The sequence below is a fragment of the Martes martes genome (genome assembly GCF_963455335.1).
Source record: "Martes martes genome assembly, chromosome: 1".
In the NCBI taxonomy this organism is placed as follows: domain Eukaryota; kingdom Metazoa; phylum Chordata; class Mammalia; order Carnivora; family Mustelidae; genus Martes; species Martes martes.
This window is the reverse complement of record NC_137888.1, coordinates 195,849,755-195,875,384: the sequence shown is the minus strand read 5'-3', so window position 1 is coordinate 195,875,384 and position 25,630 is coordinate 195,849,755. Positions and strand designations below refer to the sequence as shown.

Here is a 25,630-nt window from a genome sequence, read left to right as displayed (position 1 = left end):
CAGACCCAGCTTTTCTGTGTCCAGGTGGAAAACGAGGAGCTGAGGCACCTCATGTGGTCCTCAGTGGTGTTCTACCAGACCCCAGGGCTGGAGGTGACCGCCTGCGTGCTGCTGTCCACCAAGGCTGTGTACTTTGTGCTGCACGATGGCCTCCGCCGCTACTTCTCAGAGCCCCTGCAGGGTAGGCACCGCAGCCTATGGGCTCCTGGGAGCTCCCCTGAGGCCGTGGGGGACTTGTCTGTGCCCGGCCGAGCCGAGTCTCCCTTGTGTGAGGAAGGGGCCTGATAACCAGAATGTCTCCTGGCGCTATCACGAGACACCTACAGCCAGCCCGTGAGGCAGGGCCTGGCCAGGGCCCAGGAACTGGCGGGGTTGGGCAGTCTCTGTCCCATGGGACCCTACTGGGAGCCTTAGCCCGTGGCCTGTTGTAGAGCTCCTGGTGCTTGCGCTGAGCCAGGCAAGGCTCAGACCCTAGAATGTGTGGCCCTTGAGGCCTGAGGTCTGTAGAGGCAGTGGCAGCTCTTTGCCAAGCGTCCAGCGGCCAGGCTGGCCGAGGGGCCCCCTTCCTGCTGAACAGAGCTGCGCACCCGGGACCCTCGTGCTTGCCTGGCAGAGCCAGTGCCACAGCTGGTGCCCGTCTCTCCGCCGCAGATTTCTGGCATCAGAAGAACACGGACTACAACAACAGTCCCTTCCACATCTCCCAGTGCTTTGTTTTAAAGCTCAGCGACTTGCAGGCAGTCAACGTTGGGCTTTTCGACCAGCATTTCCGGCTGACGGGTGAGTGACTGCTGTGCTTTGTCCTATTTTGGGTGAAGGCCAGTGTCACCAGTGGGCTTGCACCTTCCACATGTGGGTGCGTTATCACAGGCTGAGTTATCTCTGTTCACAAGCCCGTTCACCGGAGCGGGAGGAAGCAGCTTCAGGAACTGCTGAGCATGCAGAACCCCACAGGGCTTGAGTGCTAGGCGGGGACCGAGGCGGCCAAGTGCCCAGCGGCCAGGGAGAGTGGGCCCAGGGCTCACGGGCAGGATGTTTCTGACTCACACTTCCTGAAGAGAGAAAGCTAAGCTTTTTCCCTAATGCCTCTGCATCCCCTTCCAGAAAAATGTCACAGCCCTTCCGGCCGGAGAAATCGCTATCTCCCCAGGCCCCATGATGCTTTCCCACGTGGGTCCTCCTAGCCCCGGGGGCAGGGCTGGGGTGGGGGAGAGGTGGCCACAGCTCTGACCAGCCCCTTGTCCCGCAGGCTCCTCTCCGATGCAGGTGGTTACCTGCCTGACCCGGGACAGCTACCTGACACACTGCTTCCTGCAGCACCTCATGGGCGTGCTATCCTCACTAGAGCGCACGCCCTCGCCTGAGCCCGTTGACAAGGACTTCTACTCCGAGTTTGGGAACAAGACCACAGGTACCCCCAACCTGGCTCGGGCCGCAGCAGGCCCTGGAGTGCCTCTCTCTGCCCAGAACTCCCTCTCCCTCGATCGCTTTCTCTCCTCCATGCTTAGCCAGCCAGGGTTTTCTATGGGCTTTTCCACACCCGAGCCTCCATTCCAGCAAACCCTCAGCCACCCGGCAGATCCATCTCAAGTGTCTGTGGGTCTCTGCCCAAGTGTGGGGGCCTGGAGTATTCCCCTGCTTCTGCCGTTCTGCCGGCCCCTGATCCTGCCCCCGTGGATGGCTTGGGTTTGCCGGTGCTCTGGGCCCCAGCACCAGCCAGGCCAGGCTACGACCCCGGTGGGCCCCCCTCTCTGCAGGGAAGCTGGAAAACTATGAGCTGATCCACTCAAGCCGTGTCAAGTTCACCTACCCCAGCGAGGAGGAGATCGGAGACCTGACGTTCACCGTGGCCCAGAAGATGGCCGACCCAGAGAAGGCCTCGGGCCTCAGCATCCTGCTGTATGTGCAGGCCTTCCAGGTGGGCACGCCGCCCCCTGGGCGCTGCAGGGGCATGCTGCGCCCCAAGACACTCCTGCTCACCAGCGCCGAGATCTTCCTCCTGGATGAGGACTTTGTGCACTACCCACTGCCTGAGTTCGCCAAAGAGCCACCGCAGAGAGACCGGTACCGGCTGGACGACGGCCGCCGCGTCCGGGACCTGGACCGTGTGCTCATGGGCTACCAGCCCTACCCACAGGCCCTAACCCTCGTGTTTGACGACGTGCAGGGCCACGACCTCATGGGCAACGTCACCCTGGACCACTTCGGCGAGGTGCCGGAGGGTCCTGGCGGAGCCAGCCAGGGCCGTGAGGTCCAGTGGCAGGTGTTCGTGCCCAGCGCTGAGAGCCGCGAGAAGCTCATCTCGCTGTTGGCTCGCCAGTGGGAGGCCCTGTGCGGCCGGGAGCTGCCCGTCGAGCTCACCGGCTAGCCCAGGCCACTATGGCCAGCCCTTGCCACCCGCTGTGTCCGGCCTGGCGCCCACTCAGAGCGGGAAGCGGGCTTTCTTTATTCTTTTTAAAGTGTTTCTCCCCCCTTTTGGGTACCCTCGTTGGACCATCCTTGCAGAGAATGTGAACGTATGCTTTCAGTGATTTCTTTCCAGTGCTGGGAGTGAAAGTGCCGGCCCCCTCCAGGACCCGCCCCACCCCGTGCCCTCCGCCTCCCATAGCTCTGTTGCCTGTCCCTGGGGTGGTGTGGCTGGTGCACCAGTGTCGTGTTTCCTGTCGTGGGACTGTTATTCACACATGGCGCCGTGGGTCTGATTTATTCTTCTCTGTCCTTCGCTGAAATGTCTCGTCTAGTTGTGTGCTGTCCTTGTGGGCGTTCGCTGCTAATTGTGAGGCTGGTAGCAAAATGCACATCGGAAGCTCCCGCCCCGTGCGGATTTCCAGAGTGGAGCCTCTCCTGGCCTGACCGAGTGGGAGAGCCCCGTGGGGGCAGGAGTCCCCAGGCCTCGGGACTGAAAGGGGCGGTGGCAGGGGACCTAGAGCTGCCAGCTCCGAGTGTGATTGCTGTCGCCTGTTTTCTCTATTCCAATAAAGCGCAGTTTGACACAGTCTCCGTCTTTTATTTCAAGGGCCACTGGGGTCTCTGCCGGGCGCTGGCCCAGGGCCAGGTTGGCATGAGGGAGAGGGTCTCCTAGGGAAGCAGGAAGGTGAGCTCCTGGGGGTAGGGGGGAAAGGAAGGAGGGAGAAGGACATGAGGGGCAAGGGAGCAGCCCCACTCGGCAGCACTAGTGGGCCAGCCCCGGAGGACTGGCGCAGGGGAGGTAGGAGGGGACCCTCAGATTGGGCCGGGCTGGGCTTCCACCCTGAGCCTCAGGGCACATGCAGCTCCGTGGCTCACTGGCTTTCTGCCCCCTGCAGGTCTGGAATGTCCCCGCTGAAGCTGTAGTGTGTTGTGAGGGTAAGCCCTAGAGTCTGGGATTGCAGAGGGTGGGTGCTGGGGGTCTCACCAAGAAGGCTTGTGGGGGGGGAGGAAGCCCTGTGGGAGGTGTCCCCAGGTGGTGGGTAGTCTGTTGGTGTTCTCAGAGAAGTGGGGGTTGCCTCAGGAGGACCTGCCAAGCTAGAACCTGGGATTTCTTTGGGAGCCTGCTGTGTGTCCCACCCTTCCTCATCCTATTCCTACCCCTAGAGTGGAGCTCTGGAGCCCCACTTGTCTCTCCCATCCTGGCCCAATCAGGAGTGTCAGGCCCCAAGGTCCTAGGGCCATTTGGGCCAGGCAGGACTGGAGAAGAGGTGATTGGAGGGTGGTTACTCAGCTCCCAGCCCGCTGCTCCTGCCCTCCCTTGGTGCCCGCAGTAGGGCCTACAGGAGCCATCGCCGTCAAGAAGGCTGCAGGGGGCGTGGGGGTTTCTCCCCACTCACAACGTCCCCAGCCAGCTTTCAAAGGCCAGCCCAGAGGCCCCTCTAGCCAGTGGGCGGAGAGAGGCCCGCTGACGGAGAGGAGGAGGCAGGTGACAAGGCTTCTCTGTACCAGGCTTTTATTAAGGACTTTTACAGATGGCCGCCTGCCTCTCCATGTGTTCGGTGTAAACAGAGGTAGTGACAACCAGAGGCAGGGTCTGCTCTCTGGACTACTGTTCCAGGCCCTGTGGACCCACATGACAGCTGACCCCTGTCTGGGTCTGTGAGGACAGGACCTCCTGGCAAGAGGCCAGGAGGCGTGTGCGTGGGCCTGTGCAGGCCACGGGCCTTACGTGTTGAGTACGGGACCCCACTGCAGATTAGCCCAGAGACTTTGGGCGGATTTCTTAGAGCCTCTGTGCCTGGTCTGCCCACCGGTACCAGGGCAACAAAGGTAACTGCCTGCCTCCTTCATCGCCCCTGCAAGTCTGCAAAGGCCCCCACCGCGTGAAGCAGCCACAGGCCATCCTTGCTCACCCATAGCTGACATTCCAGCAGGGGACGGAGAATACACGAAATAAACAGTGTCAGCTGGTAGCAAGTGCTGTGAGGTGATGACAGCTGGTGACCCTTGACCTGAGGCTGACCCTGGGGTGAGTCCCTGTGAGAGGATCTGGGGGCAGAGCAGCAGCTTTTAGGGGAGTGGGGAGGCCGGCGGCCGGAGTGGGCAAGGTGGGGCTGTTCAGGCACGGAGGGGTGTGGAGCGTACTGGGAAGCCAGGAGGCCCCCCTAGGGGGAAAGAAGGGCTAGAAGGGGTAACGGGGACCAGGTGGAGGGGCAGCTGGGGCAGGTGAGCCAGGGAACTGATGGGCTGTCTGCTTAGCACGAACCCGGCAGGGAGTCGAGGCCCACAGCTGCTCTCAGTTGGAAAGCTGGAGGCAGGCAGACCTGATTCAGGGCTGCCCTACCCGACGCGCCAGAGACCCCCACCGCCACCCGCACCCGCAGAGCCTCTCAATGATCGAGGCCAGGCTTGCGGACGACGGCTGGGCGGTGGTTTGTATGGGGGGTGGCTCCACAGCCCCTGCTGGGGCTCAGGCTGCGGCTGATGGTGGGCTCAGGGGCTGTGCTGCCAGGAGGAGGGTCTCTGGTCAGGAAGCCCCGAGCAGGGCCCAGGCCGACCATGCAGGGGTCAGCGGCCAGCACCTTCCCTTCCGCCTGCAGGCTGCTGATAGCAGGAGGAAATCCTGGCGGGTTCCTGTGGGGGTGAGCTGGCGGGGCCTCCGGACTGCTTTTAAAGCCTCTGCCCGCCCCGGCCCGCCCTGCACCCCTGCGTCTGCCTCCCGGAGCTCGTTCCCCACACTGGCTGCCCTGACCATCCCGGCCGGCGTGCCTGCCAGCTGCCACCAGCCATGGCAGGGCCCCGGGGCCGCCTCCTGCTCTGCCTCCTGGCCTTCTGCCTAGCAGGCTCCAGCTTCACCAGGGGGCAGAAGGTGAGTGTGAGCCAGGTGCAGGGGAACGCGGGATCCAGGGGTGGGAGCAGGAAGGGAGCGTACACAGGATGGGCCCAGGTCTGGGGACACACAGGGCAGCGGGACCAGAGGGCTGAGCCTGTGTGTCCACGTCCGCAGGCTGCAGTGTGTGTCCAGCTGCCTGGGCTGGCAGAGTGTCACCTTGCCCTCCTCCGACTGTGCTCCTCCTGCCAGCCCCCTTGCAGTGTGGGCAGCCATCCTGCAGCTCCCCAGGCTGAGCCTGAGGGGGACAGAGCCAGGCCCCTGCTCCTGCCCTCCCTGCCCAGACTGAGGCTTGGTCTCTCTGTGAGCCCGGCCTAGGGATTGAAGCTAGGATCTCCCTGAACCCTGGAGAGGCTAGCAAATGGACTCACGTGGAATACACATGTGTGTGCCCATGTCCGGCCCCAGAGGCGGAAGGAGGTCTGCTCACCCCCAGTCCTCTGGGTAAACGGCAGCCAACAGTAACACCCCCAAACCCGAGGGCTGCCGTTTACCAAGGGCACAGCCTGGGCACGGCCTGGGCACAGCCGGGCATTATCCCGACCCACTGGGTGGTGGGTCCTGTTCTCCACCGGAGGAATCAGAGCCCAAGGATGACAGAGTCAGATCAGGCTGACTCTGGAGCCGTGCTCCTGACTGACCTGTGATCCCCCAGAGAAAGGGACCCCGGGTGTGGCTGGCAGGGCCGTGCATGCCAGCCACCTCCTGGCTGCCCATCTACGGGTTCACGCAGGCCCCGGAGTGGTAATGCTGTCCCCACTGGAGCTTCTGGGAGAGCCTCCCACCCTGAGAAGAGAGAGAGCTGCCTGGCCGGGGTCTGCCTGCCGATGAAGGGAGGGACCTGTGAGGCTAAGTCCATCTGATTTGGGGGGCGGCTGCTGCTGTCCCCGTATCACTAGCGGGCAGGCTGAGGTACAGAGAAGAGGGACCTGCCCAGGATCCCACTGCCAGATCCAGTTTCGAGGGTGGGAAGCTGCGAGGATGACTGTGGTGGTAGAAGAGCCCAAGGTTCTAGGCTGGGCTAAGCCCCACAAGTGGGCTCCTGCTCCCTCGATGCCTCAGTTTCCCTGTAAGGGGAGTACAAGGGAATTGCAAAGGCCTGCCGCCGCACGCTGGGAATTTCTCCTCGTCAGAGACCTGTGCTCTCTGGCTGAGGCTCCGCCAGCCCCGGCCAGGCAGACGGTCCTGGGGGTGCCTGTGGACAGGGACACGGCAGTGCAGGCCTTCTCTCGCGTCCTCAGTCACCCAGCCCTCCCGGCACCCCTGCAGCACGAGGCTCACTCTAAATGTTAGCAAACTGAGGTTCAAAGGGGTAGGGGAGACCTCTGGGTCACACAGCCAGTGAGGGGCAGAAGCAGAACGCAAACACAGACAGGTTCAGGCAGTGGAGGCAAGGAAGGCTTCCTGTAGGAGGGGGTCCTAGGCTCTGTCCATGCAAAAGTCTTTTACTTATTGCCTCGTCTGTGCTGGTGCTGGAGGAGCCTGTGTTCTCAAGCTGGGGCACGGAGGGAGAAGGGCACCGATCTCGGGCAGGGGAAGCAGTTGGACGGGGTGCTGTCCCTCTGAGGGAGGGGCCCCAGACCCCAGCTTGGGGGGAATTTCTCCTACCTTCTTACAACAGGCTTAATACCTCCTGTCTCCTCAACTTCCCTAGCAGCATGTCTGTCTCTGTGGGAAGCAGACGTTGCAAAATCAGCTCTGGATCAGATCGGGGCGGGGCTGGGGGGCAGCCCCCGCCTGGCTCAGGCAGTCCCGAGGTGCCCCGGGAAGAAGGGAATCTGATTCAGCATTGGGCTGTGATCCAGAGAGACCAGCGGCGAGACAGGCCTGGGGAGGCTGGTGCTCCTTTCAGGCAGAGGGGCCCGGTGTGCTCCCCCACGAGAAGCAGGACTTGCCTGCTGGCTTAACCACCCTTCACCATTTCACACACATTTCCCAAGGCTGGGAATGAGGGTGTCACATCGGGACAGGAGGCTCCTGCTTCCTCCTGTGCTCACCCCTGCACTCCAAACCCCACCACTGTCTTTCTCTCCTTGTCTCCTTCCCGCCCTTTCTCCTGAGCCCTTAGCCAGGCCCCACCATTCCTCTGAAAGCCAGACCCTGGGCCAGTAGCGGCCACTGTGGCAGCTGAGTCCGCCTGGCCAGGTGGCCCTCCAGGGTGCCTTTGCCCTGAGCCAGCAGCTGCCCGGCCCTGGAGTTACCCAACTTCCTAGACATTCCCTGGCTCAGCAGAGACAGAGCCCCGGGGTGGGGACTGAGACCACAGCACTCAGCCCCACGGCTCGGCCTGAGGCCACTCTCAGCAACTTCCTTCCTTGCCAACCGCAGAGGCATGAGCGGGAAGGGCCAAATCACAGCGGCAGAGAGGCCCCAGGACTCTGGTGTTCACCGGAAGAACGTGCCAGGCCACTGTTTCTCCTTTTCTCTTGCTTTAAGCGGCCTCACATCTGTAATGTGTTCTAGGAAAGAGATGTTCTGGCTCACTCCCTTGGAACCACAGTGTGTTCAGCATTTTTTAGATGAGAACATCTTCTCGAACCCATGGCCCAGGCCCCTGGACCCTATTCTCCATCCACACGCACCTTCCTGTGGTCCCTTCTCCCACTTATAACCAAGACTGAAGCTTCCCTCCTCCAGGCACAGGGCTGCCATCCGTAAAGGTGGCCCCAGGGATGGAGGACTTGCAGGCCCCGTGCGGGCCAGGGAATGGGACTGCGAGCCTGGGCTTTCCGGGTGCTCGGCACCCTCTGGGAACAGCCTCCTTCCCGCCCCCACCCCTGCTCCCCTGCAGCAGCCAGAGGCCCACTTAAAACTAACCCGCGGCCCTGATCCCCGCCCTCGCTGGCCCGGCCACTGGGCCCTCTCCTTGGCATCTCCGCCTCGTCACACGAGGTCGTCTGCTCCTTCCACCTCCCGGCTTTTGCCTCTCCTGTCCCCTCTACCAGGGGGACTACCCTGGCCAACTCATGGGCAACTTTCAGCCTCAATTCAATTGTCACCTCCCATGGGAAGCCACCTGGGTCTTCTCAGCCTCCTTGCTGCCAGCATCGCCCCCTCGATGATGGCCCGTGGCCCCCTGGGTCTGGACTGGTACTTGGGGCCAGGGGCCGGGGGCCAGGCCTGTGGGCAGGGTGCAGGAAGACATGCAGATCCCCTAGTGCACACTTGGTCACATGGGCCTGCCTCTCAGGTCTGGGGCTACCTGCTGGGTCTCCACTCCCTGGAGAGGCCAAGCGGGCCCTCGAACTTGCTTGCAGGGTCATTGGGCAGCACGCTGGGGGCACGATCTGGGCAAAGCAATGGCCGGAGGGCCAGCCCCGAGGTGTGATCTGTCTGCACTGGGCAGCGTCTATGTGGCATTTAGTGTTGATTTTTCTGTGCAAGGTGATAAGGGACACTAGCATGAAGGACCAGTTCTGGTCCCCAACATCCCCAGGCCCCGGATGGTTTGGGGCCTGGGGTTCGGTTTCTCCATCTGAATGGGCGGAGGTGGAACGAAAAGGCTGGGTTCTCTTTGTATCGGGAGCTATAGACTCTGAGGCTCTTGGATGTGTGTTTGCGGCCCTGGGCAGAGGGCTGAAGTCCGTGGCTGTGGACGTAGGAACACGCTGGCAGTGACAGGCAGGTGTCCCCGTGTCCCGGGGCCTTCCCTGGCCTCACTGCTGGACAGATGGGAAAGTGAGGCCTGGAGAGGGGTGCTGGGCCTTGGCTCCATCAGAGTGGAGTCAGGACTGGGCGCAGGGGCCAGGCCTCTCACTCCAAACCCCCCGTGGCCCAGGTGCAGTCCAGACGCTGCGACGTGAAGACCAAGTTTGTTACGCGCATCCCCTGCACCATGTGTCCGGCCATTAAGAGGCGGATGTGCCCCCCAGGCTGGCTCCGGGCGCTACCAGAGAAGATAGCCCAGGACTGCCGGTGGGACTCTCTGCCTCTGCCTGCCCAGCTTCCAGGAGCATCTGTGGCGTTGGGGAGGGGGGACGAGGGAGAGCTGGCAGGCGTGGGCAGGGAGGGCAGTCACTTACCTGCATGTTGGTTGGCCCCTCGGGTGGGCAGAGATAAGGAGGGAAGAAGGGGGAGCAGGGACAGGTGGTATTTCTTGAGCACCTACTATGTTCCAGGCCCTGTGCTCAGCTCTGGGCCAGGCAGAGAGACGGGAGGTAGAGCTAGAGCGCTAGAACTCGCTGTGGGGAGGCGGGGTTGGGGGCTGCCAACCAGGAGGCCCTCCCGTCACCCTGCCCACCTTTGTTCCCAGCTACGAGGTACAGCTGGGGGACTCTTTGATGTCCATGAGTGGCTGCAGCCTGGAGTGTTGGAAGGATGTGGTAGAGAAGGCCTGCTGCCCTGGCTACTGGGGGTCCCAGTGCTATGGTATGGAGTGGGGAGTCCCAGCCTTGTTCCTCGCACCCTGGCCCTGGGCTCCCTCTCCGTAGCATCTGCCTGCATCTCCTTCAGCTTTCTCAGTAAATGGATATTTAGTGAGAGCACCCACACAGCTTGGCTCTCTGGCTCTGGCTGCCCCAGGGAGGGGTTGGGCTGCCCAGAGCTGCTGGGGTCAGGGGTGCAGCTTGAGTTCTTCAGGGCACAGCTGAGTTCTGGGGGGGTGGGGTCCACAGAGTGCCCTGGGGGTGCTGAGACCCCGTGTCATGGCCGTGGGACCTGCCTGGATGGCATAGACGGGAACGGGACCTGTGTGTGCCAGGTAAGGCCCCGGCAGGGCTGGGGTTGGGGGTGCCGAAGACGGGCCACGCTGACCGGGTACAAATCCCTGCTAGGAAAATTTCGGTGGCTCCGCCTGCCAGGAGTGCCAAGACCCCAACCGGTTCGGGCCCAACTGCCAGTCAGGTGAGTGCTGGCAAGGAGAGGGAGCGGGGCCATTGCCCACTTGGGGCCTAAGGAGACCTGCCCGTCTAGCCAGCCCCCAGCAGGCTTCCTGCCAGCCCCTCAGGCTCATACTTCCCCTCCCGGGATGTGAGCTTAACTTCTACCTCCAGCCCTGTGCTGTTCGCAGAGGCCTTCTCCAGTAAGCGCCCCCCACCCCTGAGTCCTCAGGCTAAGCCAGGTGCTTCCCTTTGGCTCCCACCACCCTTACAGTCCTGCATCACAGCTCTGAACTCCTGAGACTGAAATGCAGACTCAGTGTCCCTGTTCGTCCCTCCCAGAGTGCAGATGTGTGCACGGCGTGTGCAACCATGGCCCCCTGGGGGATGGAAGCTGCCTGTGCTTTGCTGGATACACCGGACCCCGCTGTGACCGAGGTAGGTGGGCCTGCGGGGGGAGGGATGGGGCCTGAGCCTCAGGGGGGCTGCTGCCTGCCCTCACCCTAATTTCTTTTTTTTTTTTTAAGATTTTATTTATTTATTTGACACACAGAGAAAGATCACAAGTAGACAGAGAGGCGGGGGAGCGGGGAGCAGGCTCCCTGCTGAGCAGAAAGCCCTATGTGGGGCTCTATCCCGAGACCCTGAGATCATGACCTGAGCCGAAGGCAGAAGCTTAACCCACTGAGCCACCCAGGCGCCCCTGCCCGCACCCTAATTTCTTTCAAAGTAGGAAAGGCATACAGCTGGTCAGAGAGAGGGAATGTCATCTGAGACCTCCACTGCCCAAAGGCCCAGAGAGGGCAAGGCTCTGACCAGAGCTGCACAGCAAATTGGGCAGAGCGTCTTTACACTTGTGTTCCTCCCTGCCTGGAGTTTTGAGCCACCACAATACTCCCCCCTCTCCACTCAGAGCTGCCAGTCTGCCGGGCCCTGAACTGTCCCCAGAACTCCCAGTGCTCTGCAGAGGCCCCCTCCTGCCACTGCCTGCCTGGCCACATCCAGCAGGGCAGAGAATGCCGAGGTAAGTCATTGACCTAGAGGCCAGAGACCCAAGGTCAGGCTGAACAGGGGCTTGGAGGACATCCTTTTAAATCCACAAGTACAGTCTGGCCATTTACAGAAAGTACAACGTGTCCCTGAGGGAGGGCCTTTCCCCAAGGTCTGGATCAACCTGCTCACCTCCCCTTTGGGTCGTCGCTGCAGAGGGGATGGTGCTCCTGGATTCCCAGCTCACTAGGGCACACACTCTCTCTCTCTGTCTGCCCTGGCAGCCCCTAACCCCTGCCAGCCATCACCCTGCTCCCCATTGGCCCAGTGCTCGGTGAGCCCCACGGGGCAGGCACAGTGTCGCTGCCCCAAGGACTACCATGGCGATGGGACAGTGTGTCTGCCCCAGGACCCATGCACCATCAACTACGGTGGCTGTCCCAGCAACTCCACCATGTGTCTGTATCAGAGACCAGGCAAGGTGAGCCAGGGCCCTGGTTCGGGCCCATGCTGTGGGCCCCCCACCCACACTGGCGACTGGACCCCGGGCAAATCATGGGCCTCCTGGGAGCCTCAGTTGGCCCACTCGTAACACGGGAAGAGGATGGCAGCCCTCAGCGGGCAGGGTGGCAGCTGAGCATAGCCTTGTGGGTGCCAGTGGTTCTCGTGAATGTGACGCCACCCTCCTTCCCCTGCCTGGGGGCCCAGGCCTCCTGCTTATGTAAGCCAGGCTTGGTCAGCGCCAACCACAATGCCTCCGCGGGCTGCTTCGCCTACTGCTTCCCTCACTCCTGTGACCGGTCAGCCACCTGCCAGGTGACCCCCGATGGGAAGATCAGGTGGGCACATGAGCTTCGGGATGGGCACGGGGGGCAGAGCGGAGAGGGTGGTCTGGGCGGGGCAAGGGTGCCTATGTGTGCATCTTCAGCTCAAGGGCCCACGGGGTCAGGAGGGTGAGGGCCAGGAGGTAGGGACTGGCCACAAGCCCTGCTCTGACCAGTTCTACCCACGGCCCTAGCTGTGTGTGCAAGGAGGGCGAGGTGGGGGACGGGCGTGCCTGCTATGGACACCTGCTGCACGAGATACAGAAGGCCGGCCAGCTGGGTGTCGTGTACCTGCGGCTGAGAGTCTCCCTGGCCATGCTGGGTGTGTGACCCCCCACCCCAAACTGCCTGTGACCTTGTCCCTCACGCCCCACATTTCTGGCAGGGAGCGAGGGGCAAACCCTGCAGAGATGCCCCGTTTCTTTGCCCCCAAGCTGTGGAAGCAGTGGGCTGTGCTGGGGTGTGTGATTAGAGGTGGGAGCTAGCTCCCCGCACCCCCGATCCTCTCGTCTACCCTAGACCTAAGCCCAGTGCCCTCCACCCAACTCCCCACAACTTAGGACTGATGCATGAGGGTTTTCCAGATCCGTTCTGATCTCCCCTCTCATGGCTCCCAGACCAGGGCTGCCGTGAGATCCTCACCACTTCGGGCCCGTTCACTGTGCTGGTACCGTCCCTCTCGGCCGTCACCTCCAAGATCATGAATGTGAGCCCCGCCCCCTCGAGGAGCTGGCTACCAGCCCTGGCCTCCTTCCTGGACCCTGCCCCAGGCTTCTGGGCCCTGAGAGAGTCCCCGGCCCAGGCTTTGGGGAACTGAGGCCCGGGAAGCCTCTCGTCCCTCCGTTGCTGGGACAGGGTTGGCATGGCGACCAGCAGCCACCTTGGGCCCTCTCAGCGCCCTGCTCCCCTTGTGCCCGCAGGCATCCCTTGCCCGGCGGCTCTGCAAACAGCACATCATCGCAGGGCAGCACATGCTGGAGGAGCCGGGGACCCAGCAGACACGCAGGTGGTGGACACTGGCGGGGCAGGAGATCACCATCACGTTCAACCGCTTCACGGTAAGGAGGGCCACCTCAGCCCAGAGACCAGGGCACCCCGGTGGGGGACACCACCCGGGGCAGAGGTGTGGGGGTGGAAGGTCCGAGGCCGGCGCGTGGCTTGGATGAGCCCGAGGCCTCACGTCTCAGCAGAAGTACACCTACAAGTACAAGGAGCAGCCCCAGCAGACGTTCGCCATCCACAAGACCAACTACCCGGCTGCCAACGGCGTCTTCCACTTGGTCACCGCCCTGCAGTGGCAGCCCCCACCGGAGCTGCCTGAGGACCCCAAGGTAAGCCAGCGCCCTCCCCTCACCCCACCTGCTGCCCCTGGGTGACCTCTGACCCCCACAGAGTTCAGAGAGTGGAGCGGCCAGTTCCGGGTGGGGCTGGGACAGAGCTCCTTTCCCCCCCGGGGCTGAAGCAGCCTCCCACTTTTCTCTGGGGCTCTCACGCTCATCCCTTGCTGCAGAGGACCATCGGCCAGATCCTTGCCTCTACTGAGGCCTTCAGCCGCTTTGAAACCATCCTGGAGGTGAGTTTGGGTGGAAAGGCCCTAGCCCGTCTCATCTTTTGTGCCGGGACCCCGTGATCTGGGGCTCAGGAACAGCCTAGGCTCTTGCCCATGCCCCCATCCTAGAACCTGCCCATCACCATCCTGGGGTTCTGTGGTAGCATGGACCCATTGTCGTTATCTCCCATGGGCGATCCCTGCAGGCTGAGGGGGGCAGGGCCTAGGCAGGGCTCAGAGGCAGAGGCTGGCCACAGATCCTCCCTCAGCCTCCTTCCCACCACCACAGAACTGTGGGCTGCCCTCCATCCTGGACGGGCCTGGGCCTTTCACGGTCTTCGCCCCAAGCAATGAGGCTGTGGACAACTTGCGAGACGGCCGCCTGATCTACCTCTTCACGGCGGTAAGCTCGGTGGGGAGAAGGGACGGGGGCGGCGGGGCACCAGGGCCTCCAGGGGCCCCTGCCAAGTACTTCTCCCCTGCCAGGGTCTGTCCAAACTGCAGGAGCTGGTGAAGTACCACATCTACAGCCACGGCCAGGTGAGAGGCTCTGCTGGGCAGGGGAGCAGCCTGTACCTGTGGCTGGGCTTCTGGCAGTTTGCCTGTAGGTCCTGCTCTCCCGGGGCCCCTTCTCCTCTCCCCAGCCATCTGGACTCTCATGGTGGGGACCAAGGTGGTAGCTGTGAGTCACCTGGGCAGGGCCGTGTGGGGCCCTACGGTGTGCCTCACACCTGGCCTAAGACCACCCCCTCCTCCATCCAGCTGACTGTTGAGAAGCTCATCTCCAAGGGCCGGGTCCTCACCATGGCAAACCAGGTCCTGGCTGTGAATATCTCTGAGGAGGTGAGCTCCACCAACCACATCTGGAATGAATGGGCCAGTGGAAGGGCTGGTGATGGCTGGCGAGTGGTGTGGCCTCTTTCAGACAGGCCTTTGTGCTCCAAGCCCCATGGAGGGCAGGCCCTGGGGTGGGGGCGTGTGGGAGGCGGGCACCGATCAAATTCCTCTCCTGGGGCCCAGCAGAGCGGGTGGGCTCCAAAGACAGGGAGGGTGGGCACAAGTTTGCGGGGGGCGGCGCTCCATGTGGCTCAGGGCCCGGAGCCTGGAGTGGTTTTGCCAGAGCGGGCGGCACTGCCAGGGAGAGGGAAGAGGAAGGAGATGGCCCGCAGGCCGGGCTGTAGGGGTAAGGGCGGCAGTGGGCCCAGGGGCCTGCCGGACTGGGCGGCTTGTACACCGGGCTCTGCCGCAGGGGCGCATCCTGCTGGGACCGGAGGGCGTCCCACTGCGGAGAGTGGATGTGCTGGCCTCCAACGGTGTGATCCACATGCTGGAGGGCGTCCTGCTGCCGCCCACCATCCTGCCCATCCTGCCTAAGCTCTGCAGCGAGGAGCAGCACCAGATCGTGGCGGTGAGCTGCCGGCTGGCCTGCGGGCCCGGCCCCACGTGTTCTCCTCCAGCGGGCGGGGGAGGCTGCCGGTGGGCCAGGGGCCTCGCCCCCACCTGCCTCCCCCAGCGCCAGGCCTTAGCAGTCTTGCTGGTTGTTCCTTCGAGATCACTCCCGCATCTTCTGGCCCGCCGGCCCCGCCTGCTGCTGCGACCGCCTCACTCCCACACTCAGCCCTTCCCCATGGCTCTGCCTTCGCCATTCCTCTTCCTTCTGCGCTGGCCCTCTCGTCACTGACTCTCTCATACCGCCGGCCTTGGCCCTGGGCCCCTTTCCTAGGATCTGCTGAATGAATAAACCATGACTAACTCTACCTGCCTCCCCCTGCCCTGCCCAGGGCTCCTGTGTGGACTGCCAGGCCCTGAACACGAGCACGTGCCCACCCAACAGTGTGAAGGTGGTGAGTGTCCCTTGGCCCGGCCCTCGGGGCTGCCCAGCGAGACCACTGTCCTGGATCAAGGCGGGGAGGAGTGGCCGTGAGGCTCGGCTGGACCTGGAGGCTCAGCCCCTCTCAGCCCCACTAAGAGGAGGGGTGCTGGATCCAGAGCACTGAGGGGTCTCTGGGCCAGCACTGCCTGGCAAGGGGGAGCCTGCTCAGCACCCACACCGGCTGACCTGCTTTGCACCGCCCACCCCAGGACATGTTCCCCAAGGAGTGTGTCTATACCCACGACCCTACTGGCCTCAACGTCCTGAGGAAGGGCTGTGCTCACAACTGCAATCAGACAGTCCTGGTGAGCCTGGGCCAGGGTGCTCACTGTGCAGTCACCCGGGCCTCCCCTCTGGGTCAGAGCAGCCTGCCTCCCTGGGAGAGGGGCTTTGCCTGGCTCTACAGAGGGGGCCGTGGGAGAAGCAGCAGCCTGGATGGTGGGAATGGCAGACCCCGAGATGAGCCCTCCGACGTGCTTTTGTCTCTTACAGAAATCTGGCTGCTGCAAGGGATTTTTTGGGCCTGACTGTGCCCAGTGTCCTGGGGGCTTCTCCAACCCCTGCTATGGCAAAGGCAATGTGAGTCCCCCTGCCCCGGGGGGGAGGTGTGTGAGTCAATCAGGGCTCCTTGTGTGTCTGAGCCGGCCTTGGGTTTCCCACATCCAGGCAGTGGAAGTTGGGTCATATGGTTTTTAGTATTTAAATTAGAAATAATTAGGGCAGGGCGCCTGGGTGGCTCAGTCTGTTGAGCAGCTGCCTTCGGCTCAGGTCATGATCCCAGGGTCCTGGGATTGAGTCTCCTGTGGGGCTCTCTGCTCGGCGGGGAGCCTGCTTCTCCTCCCTCTGCCTCTCTTCCTGCTTCTGCTCTCTGGCTCATACTCTCTCTCTCGCAAATAAATGAATAAAATCTTTAAAAAAAAGAGAGAGTGAATTAGGACAACACTTTCGGGTCCCCGCCGTCCTTGGGAGCTTTGTACTATCATTTAGTAAACCTTGCTTTGCTGCCCACCACAAAAAAAGAAATAATTGAGTAGTTGGATTTTGGCTCCTGTTTTCCTAAAGGTTTTTTGGTCAGTGGTTCTCCTTTTTTTTTTTTTTTTAAAGATTTTATTTATTTGAGAGAGAGAGAGAGCACACAAGTGGGGTGAAGGGTGGAGGGAGAAGCAGACTCCCCACTGAGCGGGGAGCCCAATGTGGGGCCCGATGTAGGGACTCCAGGATCACGACCTGAGCTGAAGGCAGACGCTTAACTGCCTGAGCCAGCAGGAGCCCCAGTCAGTGGTTTCCTTGGGTGTTCTGTTTTTGCCACTTGCTAACATCAGGGTTGTTTTAGTGCTGGGCCAGGGATCAGCACAGGAGTTGTGGATTTCTAGGTTGAGCCAAGGTCACCCATGAAGGTTCCAGGGCTGGGGTCTTTTGGGGAGCCAGTAATTTAGAGATCTTTTCCAGGGTAAGGCCTTCCAGGGGGAGCAGGGTCTCCCAGCCAGCCCAAGGACAGTGTGGGTGTGCAGGGAGGCGATGTGGCCAGTCCCCCCCCCATGACCGGTCCTGCTTCCCACCCTCCACCTTCCCACCTTCCCACCTTCCCAGTGCAGCGATGGAGTCCGGGGCAATGGGGCCTGCCTCTGCTTCCCAGACTACAAGGGCATCGCCTGCCACATCTGCTCCAACCCAAACAAGCATGGAGACCAGTGCCAGGAAGGTGGGTGGTCCCAGCCCGTGCGGCCCACCAGGGAGAGAAGGGGCTGCTTGGAAAGGGGGCTGGGGACCCCCAAGAAGGGAAATGGATCCCCAGGAGGAAGGGTGAAAGCCAGAGGGAGGGGAGGAGGATTTGAGAACAAAAATAGATGATGTCTCCTTCCCCCATGCCAGGATGAGAGCTGTGGTTTAATCCAAAGCAGGCAGGATTCAGGTCAGACACATGGAAGAACCGTGGATGGTGGTGTTAGGGACAGGACAGCTAGAATGGGGTGACTGATAGCAATGAATGGCTGCTATCCCCTTGCATTTCCCCTGCCTGTCCACCGAGTATGGGGTGGCCCCTGATTTGGTGACCCTGAAGTCTTCTGCACTGGTGGCCGTCCTCCCCGTTCCCAGCCGCCCCTCTGCCACATCCTGGCTCCCTGTCAGCCCTGCCCCTGCCTCACCTTTCCCTTTCCCATATCCTCCCTGCAGACTGCGGCTGTGTCCACGGGCTCTGCGACAACCGTCCGGGCAGCGGGGGTGTGTGTCAGCAGGGCACATGTGCTCCAGGCTTCAGCGGCCGCTTCTGTAATGAGTCCGCAGGAAGCTGTGGGCCCGTGGAGCAGGCCCAGAACTGCCACCAGCATGCCCGCTGCATCCGCCAGGGGGGCGTCCCCAGGTGAGTGTCGCTTTTCCTCTCTGCCCTGTCCCTGACCGTGCGTGTCGGTTTGTTCAGCCGTTGGCCTCTTCCAGAGGCTCATGGGGGGCCCTTTGTTCACCTGCCACAGGTGTGTCTGTCTCGATGGCTTTGAGGGTGACGGCTTTTCCTGCACGCCCAGCAACCCCTGCTCCAACCCAGACCGTGGTGGCTGCTCGGAAAATGTCAGTCTCAGGGGCCCCTTCCTGAAGTCCTGACCGGGGGCGGGGTAGAGGGGGACCCCCCTTCCCTCAGCCCTCCACCTTGCAGCCCCGGGTCACAACCATGGCTGTCATAGGCCGAGTGTGTCCCTGGGGCCCGGGGCACCCACCACTGCACATGCCACAAAGGCTGGAGCGGGGACGGCCGCGTCTGTGTGGCCATCGACGAGTGCGAGCTGGATGCGAGAGGCGGCTGTCACACCGACGCTCTCTGCAGCTACGTGGGCCCCGGACAGGTGAGGCTTGGGGTGGGGGGGAGGCTCGAGGCGTCAGGGGCAGGGTGTGGGGGGGGTATTGGTTCCAGGGGACTCTCACCCCTCCCAGTCTGGTTCCAGGAGCAGCCACTCCGAGAACTCCAGCTTGGGGTCTCAGTGAGAACCCAGGTCTGAAAGGTCGTGTGTTCAGGTCCAGAAGCAGCCAGCGTGTGCGGGAGACAACAAGGCTGGGGCCGAAGTCATGTGCCACTGCCAGCCCCAGGCTGCTGGTTCCACGGCAGAAGGCTGTGGCTCCGGTTCCTCAGGGATGAGGACTCTTGTAACCGGGGCCATGAGTCCTCCGCTCTACCTGGCTTCAGAGCCACTGTCTTCTGACAACTAGTTCCTTCCTTCCCTCATCAGGTTCCCACGGGGTACCTGGCATGCTTGTCCCTGTTCTAGACTTAGGAATGTGGTGCTGAGCAAAGCAGGAGACTCCGGCCCTGGGGGAGTGACATCCCCGAACCTTCTAGACTCCTGGAAGTCCAGCTGCGGAGTCGGCAGCCTCAGACTCCAGCCACAGGGTCTCAGCCTCTGGAGCTTTCTCGTGAGGCAGGTCGGCCGTGACCCCAAGCATCTGGTGGCACTCACGTGTCTAATATGCCGACGGGGAAGCCAGGCCTGGCTCGGGGCCAGCGTGAGCAGGGACCTGCCCCGCGATGGCTGCACCCCCCCTACCTCCGGGGCCTCGGTGCTTAGCGCCCTGCTGGCCACGAGGGCCAGCACCCCCAGCTCCACGAGGAGCTGCTTAGTTCTAAAGCGCAGAGCCAAGGACTAGAATAAACAGGTTGAGATGCCCCCAAACTTGCAGATGAGGGTGACTGGGACCTGGGAGTGTCGCCGGTCACTCAGCTGCAGTGGGGATGAGTCCCGAACACGGGCATTGAGAGGGAAGGCTCAGAGTGGGGTGGCAGCGTCAGGGGTGGGTATGTGCCACCATCCCTGGGACCAGCCTCCGAGACTCCTGCCCACTTGCCACACGCTGCTGGCCTCTCTCAGGCCTGAGAGCAGAGGGGTACCAAGTCTCCTCAGATGATTCCCTGCCAACGCGGTCCCTTCTCGGGACTCCTCCCAAGAGCCAGGCTCCCCTCAGCGCCTCGGGCTCCTGGTCTGGAGCAGGAGTCTCCATGGAGGGGTCTGGGAGATGCTCCTCAGGTCTGAGCAGGCCTCCCCAGGGGACAAAGCCCACAGAGAGCAGGGGAGCAGTGGAGGAGAGGGTGGCCGCCCCTGGCGAGCTGAGACCCTCTGCTCCCAACCTCTCCAGAGCCGGTGCACCTGTAAGCTGGGGTTCGCCGGGGATGGCTACGAGTGCAGTCCTATTGACCCCTGTCGGGCGGGCAACGGTGGCTGCCATGATCTGGTGAGGGGCTGAGGGGGCCCGGGGCCTGGGGGAGGCTCTCTCGGTGGGCCTTGGCTCTGGTCCACTCTGTGGGTGTCCCTGTCCATGGCCAGGATTGGAATCTCTCTAAGCCCCAAGTCTAGACCCTGTCACCCCTTCCCACAGGGTGGGGCTTCCATTCCTTGTTCAGGCCCCAGCCCTTGCCCTGCCTCCTGTCGCCAGCCCCTTCTGCACTTCATGCTCCTGTGGCTACCCTGACCTCATCTGCCTTAATACCACTGCACCTCTGCCTGTGCGTTCCAGAAGGCCTGCTGGCTAGCTCCTCCTGCTATCAGTGCAGGCCTCTCCTCCTGGGTGCTCCCCTGCCCTGGGCTTTGCCAACCCATCTGTCATGATGTGGTGGGGTAACTCATGTCAAATGCTTAGTGAGCTTGGAGAGCAGGACCATGCAAACCAAGGGAGCAACATGAATCTAGACTGGCTGGCTGGACAGACAGACAGTGGGGCCAGGTGGCAAGACAAACGGCAGGAGGATAGGCGAGAAGGGTGAGATGTAGGCTGGGTGCGGTCCAGCTTGCCATCTGCGTGCTGAATGGAGGCCCCTGTCTCTTTGCTCCACCCTCACCCCAGGCCACTTGCCGGGCAGTGGGGGGAGGTCAGAGGGTCTGCACGTGCCCCACTGGCTATGGGGGTGATGGCTTCAGCTGCTACGGAGACATCTTCCGGGTGAGTGGGTCCCTATGCTTGGGTAGGGGGAGTCCTTTCATGTGCCTCAGGTGGGAAAGGACAGTACTCGGGGTCCTGGTGAGGAAGGGCCTTGGATTTGTCCCCAGACAGATGACCTCAGCTCTTTCTCTCCCCTTAGGAGCTGGAAGCAAATGCCCACTTCTCCGTCTTCTACCAGTGGATCAAGGTAGGACAGGGCAGAATACTGGGGTTGGGGCTCAAATCCAGGAAGCCTCCCTGGATGCAGAGGTGCCATGTAAAATCTCCAAGAGCTGGAGGTGGGGGCAGGCCTGGAGGCTGGGAGCAAGCAGTTTCAAGTAGCCGCCTTCATCACTCCTCCCGTCCCTTGTCACCACACGCACAGAGTGCTGGCATCACTCTTCCCACCGGCAGCCGAGTCACAGCCCTGGTGCCCTCCGAGTCCGCCATCCGTAGGCTGAGCCCCGAGGACCAGGCGTTCTGGCTGCAGCCAAGGGCGCTGCCGCAGCTGGTCAGGTGGGCAGCCGGGGCAGGGGGGCCGGGGTGGGGAAGAGCCTTCTGTGCGAGAGCCCGCCCCTCCCCAGAGGCACTCATCCCAGCTTATATCCACCTCTTGGGGTAGAGCCCAGTCTCAGAGGTCTCTGTCGGTGACACTAACCTGGTTCCACTCCCCACAGGGCCCATTTTCTCCAGGGGGCCTTCTCTGAGGAGGAGCTGGCCCGGCTGGGTGGGCGGGATGTGGCCACCTTGAGCCCTAACACGCGCTGGGAGATTCACAACATCAGTGGGGTACGTGGTGAATCCTGGGTGGCAGAGGGGGCCGTGCGGGGCATGGGAGGAGGACCTCCAGGCCCCCAGCTTCCCAGACCAGGGCCCCGGGGACTGAGCTTGAAGTCCCATGGACCTGCCCAGGGCCAGCAGATGGGGTCCTCAGAACTGTGTCCTTGCGTCAGCAGTGACCATCCCTGCCAGGTGTCGCCTGCGTATCTGTGTCTGCATGTGCTCGCCTGTCCCTCTTGTGCATGGGCCCAGGTGTGGATCAGGACAGCCGTGCTTGATTCTGAGGGGGTCCGGCCTGGGCTGGGGGCTGCCCTCAGAGGCCCGCATGCCTGGCAGACTCTGTCGGTACCATGCCGACTCCCAAGTGTCTGCCTGTGCCTACCCCTGGCTGAGTTCTGCTTGCTGCTTTCCAGAGGGTATGGGTGCACAATGCCAGCGTGGATGTGGCTGATCTCCTCGCCACCAACGGTGTCCTACATGTCCTCAGCCAGGTACGGCCAGAGGGGTCTGTGCGGGGAGGCATCTAGACTGAGGGGCGCTGGTGTGCTGACCAGCCCGGGGCTCCCCACGGCAGGTCTTACTGCCTCCAAGGGGGGACGTGCTGCCTGTGCCGGGGCTGCTGCAGCAGCTGGACCTGGTGCCCGCTTTCCGCCTCTTCCGGGAGCTGCTGCAGGTGAGCAACAGAGGAGAGAGGGGGTGTGCCCTCTTGGGGTGCATGGCTCCAGGCCTGAAGGGAGACAGCTGGCTCCAGGGACCGGCCCGAGGACAATGAGGCCCATCATTGACCCCGGCCCCTTGCCCTTAGCATCACAAGCTGGTGCCCCAGATTGAGGCCGCCACGGCCTATACCATCTTCGTGCCCACCAACCGCTCTCTGGAGGCCAGTGGCAACAGCAGCAGCATGGTGAGGGCCCCGGGGTGGGGCCGCTGCAGGGGGAGGGGAAACCCCGAGTGACCATCCCATCCCATGGCCAAGGGACAGTCCTGGGCCCTCGGCTGTCCCCGGAGCCCCCGAGCTTCTCCATCCGGCTTCCCGGCCAGGACGCAGACACCGTGCGGCACCACGTGATCCTGGGGGAGGCACTCTCCGTGGAGACCCTGCAGAGAGGGGGACACCGCAACTCGCTCCTGGGCCCGGCCCACTGGCTCGTCTTCTACAACCATAGTGGCCAGGTCTGTGGGGGTGGCAGGCTGGGAGTCTGCAACCTCTGCTCCAGACACTAACTGTCCCGGGAGACCCCCTCCCTGCCCCCCGCCAGCCCGATGGCGGGGGTGGCAGTGTTGGGAGGTGGACTCAGCCTCCCCCCACACTCTGCAGCCCGAGGTGAACCATGTGCTGCTCGAAGGCCCGGTGCTGGAGGCCCCTGGCCGCTCACTGTTTGGCCTGGCGGGGGTCCTGACCGTGGGCTCAAGCCGCTGTCTGCACAGCCACGCTGAGTCCCTGCGGGTAAGAGGCCGAGGCCCGGGGCTGGCGGGGTGTGGGGAGAAGAGTTGAGGGGGTTCAGAGCTGGGAGGCGCTGGCTGGCCTGGCTGCCAGGGAGGGGCACTAGGTCAGGGTGGGAGAGGAAGGAAGGTGGGCTTGGGGGCCCCACCCCAAGACCACCTGACTTCCCCCAACCTCCCCAGGAGAAATGTGTAAACTGCTCCAGAAGATTCCGCTGCACTCAGGGCTTTCAGCTGGAGGTAAGGACAGGGGCTTAAGCCGTGCTTTCTGCTCTGCATGCAGGTGTCCCCTGTCCCCCCCACCCCATGTGGGACCCAGCTGGCTGGCCCAGTTGTGGGGGATAGAACAGCCAGGGCTGCTCCTTGTCTCCTTGAGGCTGGGGATGCCTGGGCCCAGGTCGGCCTCCTGCCTCCATCCCTCCCTCATCTGCCATCCTGTTCATCCGCTGGTAGCTGTCTGCCTGTCTTCCCGTCCACTGCCTCGCCGCTACCCAAGCAGCAGGCTCAGCCCTCCCGCCTGTCCCCGTTTTCAGGACACCCCCAAGAAGATCTGTGTCTACAAGTCCGGCTCCTCCTTCTCCCGGGGCTGCTCTTACACATGTGCCAAGAGGATCCAGGTTTGCCTAGGAGGACCCAACACCCCCGAGTCTGACCATAAAGGGGGGGGGTGGGAGTGCAGGCCCAGGGAGGACCCCAGACTCGATTTCAAGGGTAGAGATCAGGGCTGGGACTAGGCTGAGCCCAGTGGAGCGAGGGCCCAGAGAGAGAGGTCTGAGGTCAGTGGGGCCACTGTCTGTGGCCACACCCCCGGGAGTGGGGATGGGGGAGGGAAAAGGAGCTCGGCCTGGACACCATCAAACAGGACCCAGGGGAAACTGTGGGCCTAGCATTATCCCTCGCTGCGGGATTCAACACATCTGTCCCTGGCCCGAGGCTCCCTTTCTTCACCCCTGCCACGGAGAGGGTCATAGAAGACATTCTCCATTTCCCCGGTTCCTGCTTGCTTCATTGTCTGGCTTTGCGGCCTGTCCCCACCGCCCCCTCATTTCCCTCTTCCCCGCACCTGGCCTGTGCCGGGCCTCTCCCCGCCCCCTCCCCACAGGTGCCCGACTGCTGCCCCGGCTTTTTTGGCACACTGTGTGAGCCATGCCCAGGGGGTCAGGGTGGCGTGTGCTCGGGCCATGGGCAGTGCCAGGACAGGCTCCTGGGCAGCGGGGAGTGTCGCTGTCATGAGGGCTTCCACGGAACCGCCTGCGAGATGTGTGAGCTGGGCCGCTATGGGCCCAACTGTGCCGGAGGTGAGCCCCGGGGAGGGCAGAGGACAGAGGCATGGAGACAGCCCAGTCAGGGCAGGGTGGAGGCACTGGGCAACTCCTGTCCTCCCTTGTCTCACTCCCAGTCTGTGACTGTGCCCACGGCCTGTGCCAGGAGGGACTTCAAGGGGACGGCAGCTGTGTCTGTAATGTGGGCTGGCAGGGCCCCCGCTGTGACCAGAGTGAGTAGCCTCAAGGGGGAGAGGCAGGTGACTCCTGGGGAGGTGGTTCCCAGGTCCAAATGACCAGAACCTTCTTCCTGCCCCCTCCCTTCCCAGAGATCACTGGCCCTCAATGCCCAAAGAAGTGCGACCCCAATGCCAAGTGAGTGAGCTCAGCCTCAGGCTGGTGGGCGGGTAGGGCCCCTGGGGTCAGGCGCGGCCCAGGCTGGGCTAACACCGTCCCTCCCAGCTGCATACAGGACTCGGCGGCGGCCCCAGCCTGTGTCTGCGCTGCGGGATACTCCGGCAACGGCAGCTACTGTTCAGGTTGGGTCCCGTGGAATGTTCTGGGCATGCACCCTGAGATTTTCCATGTAATTTCACCCTGACACTTTCCCTGCAGAGCTCTCTCCAGTCCTTGTGGGGCTAGTTTCCATCCAGGTCCCATCACGGGTCTCACTCTTCCCTCTGACCTCTTCCTTTCTCACCTGCCCTCCTCCCCTATGCCCACGCTGTCCCTGTGCCCGCTCCTCACAACTCTCTGGGATCCTCTGCCCCCAGAGGTGGACCCCTGTGCGCACAACCACGGGGGGTGCTCCCTCCACGCCAACTGCACCAAGGTGGCCCCTGGGCAGCGGACGTGCACCTGCCACGATGGCTACACAGGAGATGGGGAGCTGTGCCAGGGTGAGGCTGGTTCCCCCACCCTGGGCAGACATGGGGCTAGGGCTCTGGCTTCAGGGTTGTAAGGCCAGGAGAGGCTGAGGGACCCATGGGGGGCACGGAGAGCATGGCAGTGAGCCACTGAAGGCACCGTTGAATGAAAGGGCTACCCAGGGCCACCTCTCATCCCAGTGTCTCCTCCTGCAGAAGCCAACGGCTGTCTCATCCGCCACGGGGGTTGCCACGTCCATGCTGACTGTATCCCCACAGGCCCCCAGCAGGTCAGCACAACAGATGCGGACACTGGGGCTGTGCCTTTCCCTCAGAGGGTGGGGCCCCCCACAGACCAGGCTGGGGAGGAGGTACTCTTTCTGTCCGGGGTGCTGGTCTGCTCTTGGCTTCCAGCGCAGCCGCACTGATCAGGATGTGGGACAGGTCTCCTGCAGCTGCCGTGAGGGTTACAGCGGGGATGGCATCCGGACCTGCGTCCTCCTGGATCCTTGCTCCCAGGTCAGGACCCAGCTCCACCTCATTTCACAGGGGAAGGGGACTGAGGCGGGAACCAGGCCTTCTTGCCCCCGTCAGAGTCCTAGGGGCCTCCTCTGAAGGCTGAGCCACCCTCCCACAAGCTTGAATCTGACTGCTCAGTAGCAAACAGGGCTTTGGGGGTTGGTCAGGAGTCTTCATGGTCCCTTACCCGGGGTTGGATGGGGCCAACCCTGTCTCTCTCCTGTCCCCACGTCAGAATAATGGAGGCTGCAGTCCCTATGCCGTGTGTAAAGGTGCAGGGGATGGCCAGAGGACGTGCACCTGTGACGCGGCCCACACCGTGGGCGATGGCTTCACCTGCCGCGCCCGAGTCGGCTTGGTAATGGTGCCCAAATTGGACCCCTGACCCAGTCTTGGCTGTGACCCCCTTGGGCCTGACCCATGATTTTGGTTAAGACCCCAGATTTGATCCTGTTCCTGGCCTTGACCATGACCTTGACCCCCTGACTCCACCTGGGCCTGACCCAGCT

The 25,630-nt window shown here is 62.8% G+C and overlaps 2 protein-coding genes across 6 annotated transcripts in view; both read left to right on the top strand.

Moving 5' to 3' along the window:
• NISCH (nischarin) overlaps positions 1 to 2,995 on the top strand; it is a 33,040-nt gene extending 30,045 nt beyond the window's left edge. Inside the window, exons 18-21 of the mRNA XM_080799740.1 lie at positions 25 to 181; positions 652 to 780; positions 1,250 to 1,411; positions 1,758 to 2,995. Of these exons, the coding sequence (XP_080655866.1) occupies positions 25 to 181; positions 652 to 780; positions 1,250 to 1,411; positions 1,758 to 2,368 (1,059 nt within the window). The 3' untranslated portion in view covers positions 2,369 to 2,995. The remainder of the gene's footprint in view (positions 1 to 24; positions 182 to 651; positions 781 to 1,249; positions 1,412 to 1,757) is intronic.
• Positions 2,996 to 5,129: 2,134 nt separating this feature from the next.
• Positions 5,130 to 25,630, top strand: part of STAB1 (stabilin 1) — a 27,131-nt gene continuing 6,630 nt past the window's right edge. For 3 of the 5 annotated variants that reach the window (XR_013967953.1, XM_080823482.1, XM_080823480.1), the window contains exons 1-45: positions 5,130 to 5,278; positions 9,078 to 9,214; positions 9,552 to 9,667; positions 9,913 to 9,998; positions 10,072 to 10,141; positions 10,459 to 10,554; positions 11,030 to 11,140; positions 11,391 to 11,587; positions 11,815 to 11,945; positions 12,125 to 12,252; positions 12,548 to 12,636; positions 12,851 to 12,988; positions 13,118 to 13,261; positions 13,441 to 13,503; positions 13,769 to 13,882; positions 13,966 to 14,019; positions 14,242 to 14,322; positions 14,729 to 14,887; positions 15,261 to 15,323; positions 15,562 to 15,657; positions 15,845 to 15,931; positions 16,943 to 17,054; positions 17,528 to 17,714; positions 17,824 to 17,917; positions 18,031 to 18,189; positions 19,472 to 19,567; positions 20,177 to 20,272; positions 20,412 to 20,459; positions 20,637 to 20,767; positions 20,929 to 21,040; positions 21,445 to 21,522; positions 21,606 to 21,704; positions 21,837 to 21,935; positions 22,073 to 22,204; positions 22,350 to 22,478; positions 22,658 to 22,714; positions 23,008 to 23,091; positions 23,577 to 23,772; positions 23,874 to 23,969; positions 24,066 to 24,111; positions 24,199 to 24,275; positions 24,510 to 24,635; positions 24,819 to 24,892; positions 25,047 to 25,121; positions 25,357 to 25,479. Coding sequence is in view for 4 of the 5 variants with exons in the window: in XM_080823482.1 (XP_080679608.1) it covers positions 5,198 to 5,278; positions 9,078 to 9,214; positions 9,552 to 9,667; positions 9,913 to 9,998; positions 10,072 to 10,141; positions 10,459 to 10,554; positions 11,030 to 11,140; positions 11,391 to 11,587; positions 11,815 to 11,945; positions 12,125 to 12,252; positions 12,548 to 12,636; positions 12,851 to 12,988; positions 13,118 to 13,261; positions 13,441 to 13,503; positions 13,769 to 13,882; positions 13,966 to 14,019; positions 14,242 to 14,322; positions 14,729 to 14,887; positions 15,261 to 15,323; positions 15,562 to 15,657; positions 15,845 to 15,931; positions 16,943 to 17,054; positions 17,528 to 17,714; positions 17,824 to 17,917; positions 18,031 to 18,189; positions 19,472 to 19,567; positions 20,177 to 20,272; positions 20,412 to 20,459; positions 20,637 to 20,767; positions 20,929 to 21,040; positions 21,445 to 21,522; positions 21,606 to 21,704; positions 21,837 to 21,935; positions 22,073 to 22,204; positions 22,350 to 22,478; positions 22,658 to 22,714; positions 23,008 to 23,091; positions 23,577 to 23,772; positions 23,874 to 23,969; positions 24,066 to 24,111; positions 24,199 to 24,275; positions 24,510 to 24,635; positions 24,819 to 24,892; positions 25,047 to 25,121; positions 25,357 to 25,479 (4,767 nt within the window). In the remaining variant the exon portion in view is untranslated. The remainder of the gene's footprint in view (positions 5,279 to 9,077; positions 9,215 to 9,551; positions 9,668 to 9,912; positions 9,999 to 10,071; positions 10,142 to 10,458; positions 10,555 to 11,029; positions 11,141 to 11,390; positions 11,588 to 11,814; positions 11,946 to 12,124; positions 12,253 to 12,547; positions 12,637 to 12,850; positions 12,989 to 13,117; positions 13,262 to 13,440; positions 13,504 to 13,768; positions 13,883 to 13,965; positions 14,020 to 14,241; positions 14,323 to 14,728; positions 14,888 to 15,260; positions 15,324 to 15,561; positions 15,658 to 15,844; positions 15,932 to 16,942; positions 17,055 to 17,527; positions 17,715 to 17,823; positions 17,918 to 18,030; positions 18,190 to 19,471; positions 19,568 to 20,176; positions 20,273 to 20,411; positions 20,460 to 20,636; positions 20,768 to 20,928; positions 21,041 to 21,444; positions 21,523 to 21,605; positions 21,705 to 21,836; positions 21,936 to 22,072; positions 22,205 to 22,349; positions 22,479 to 22,657; positions 22,715 to 23,007; positions 23,092 to 23,576; positions 23,773 to 23,873; positions 23,970 to 24,065; positions 24,112 to 24,198; positions 24,276 to 24,509; positions 24,636 to 24,818; positions 24,893 to 25,046; positions 25,122 to 25,356; positions 25,480 to 25,630) is intronic. The other 2 variants (XM_080823483.1, XM_080823481.1) reach the window with 1 other exon arrangement.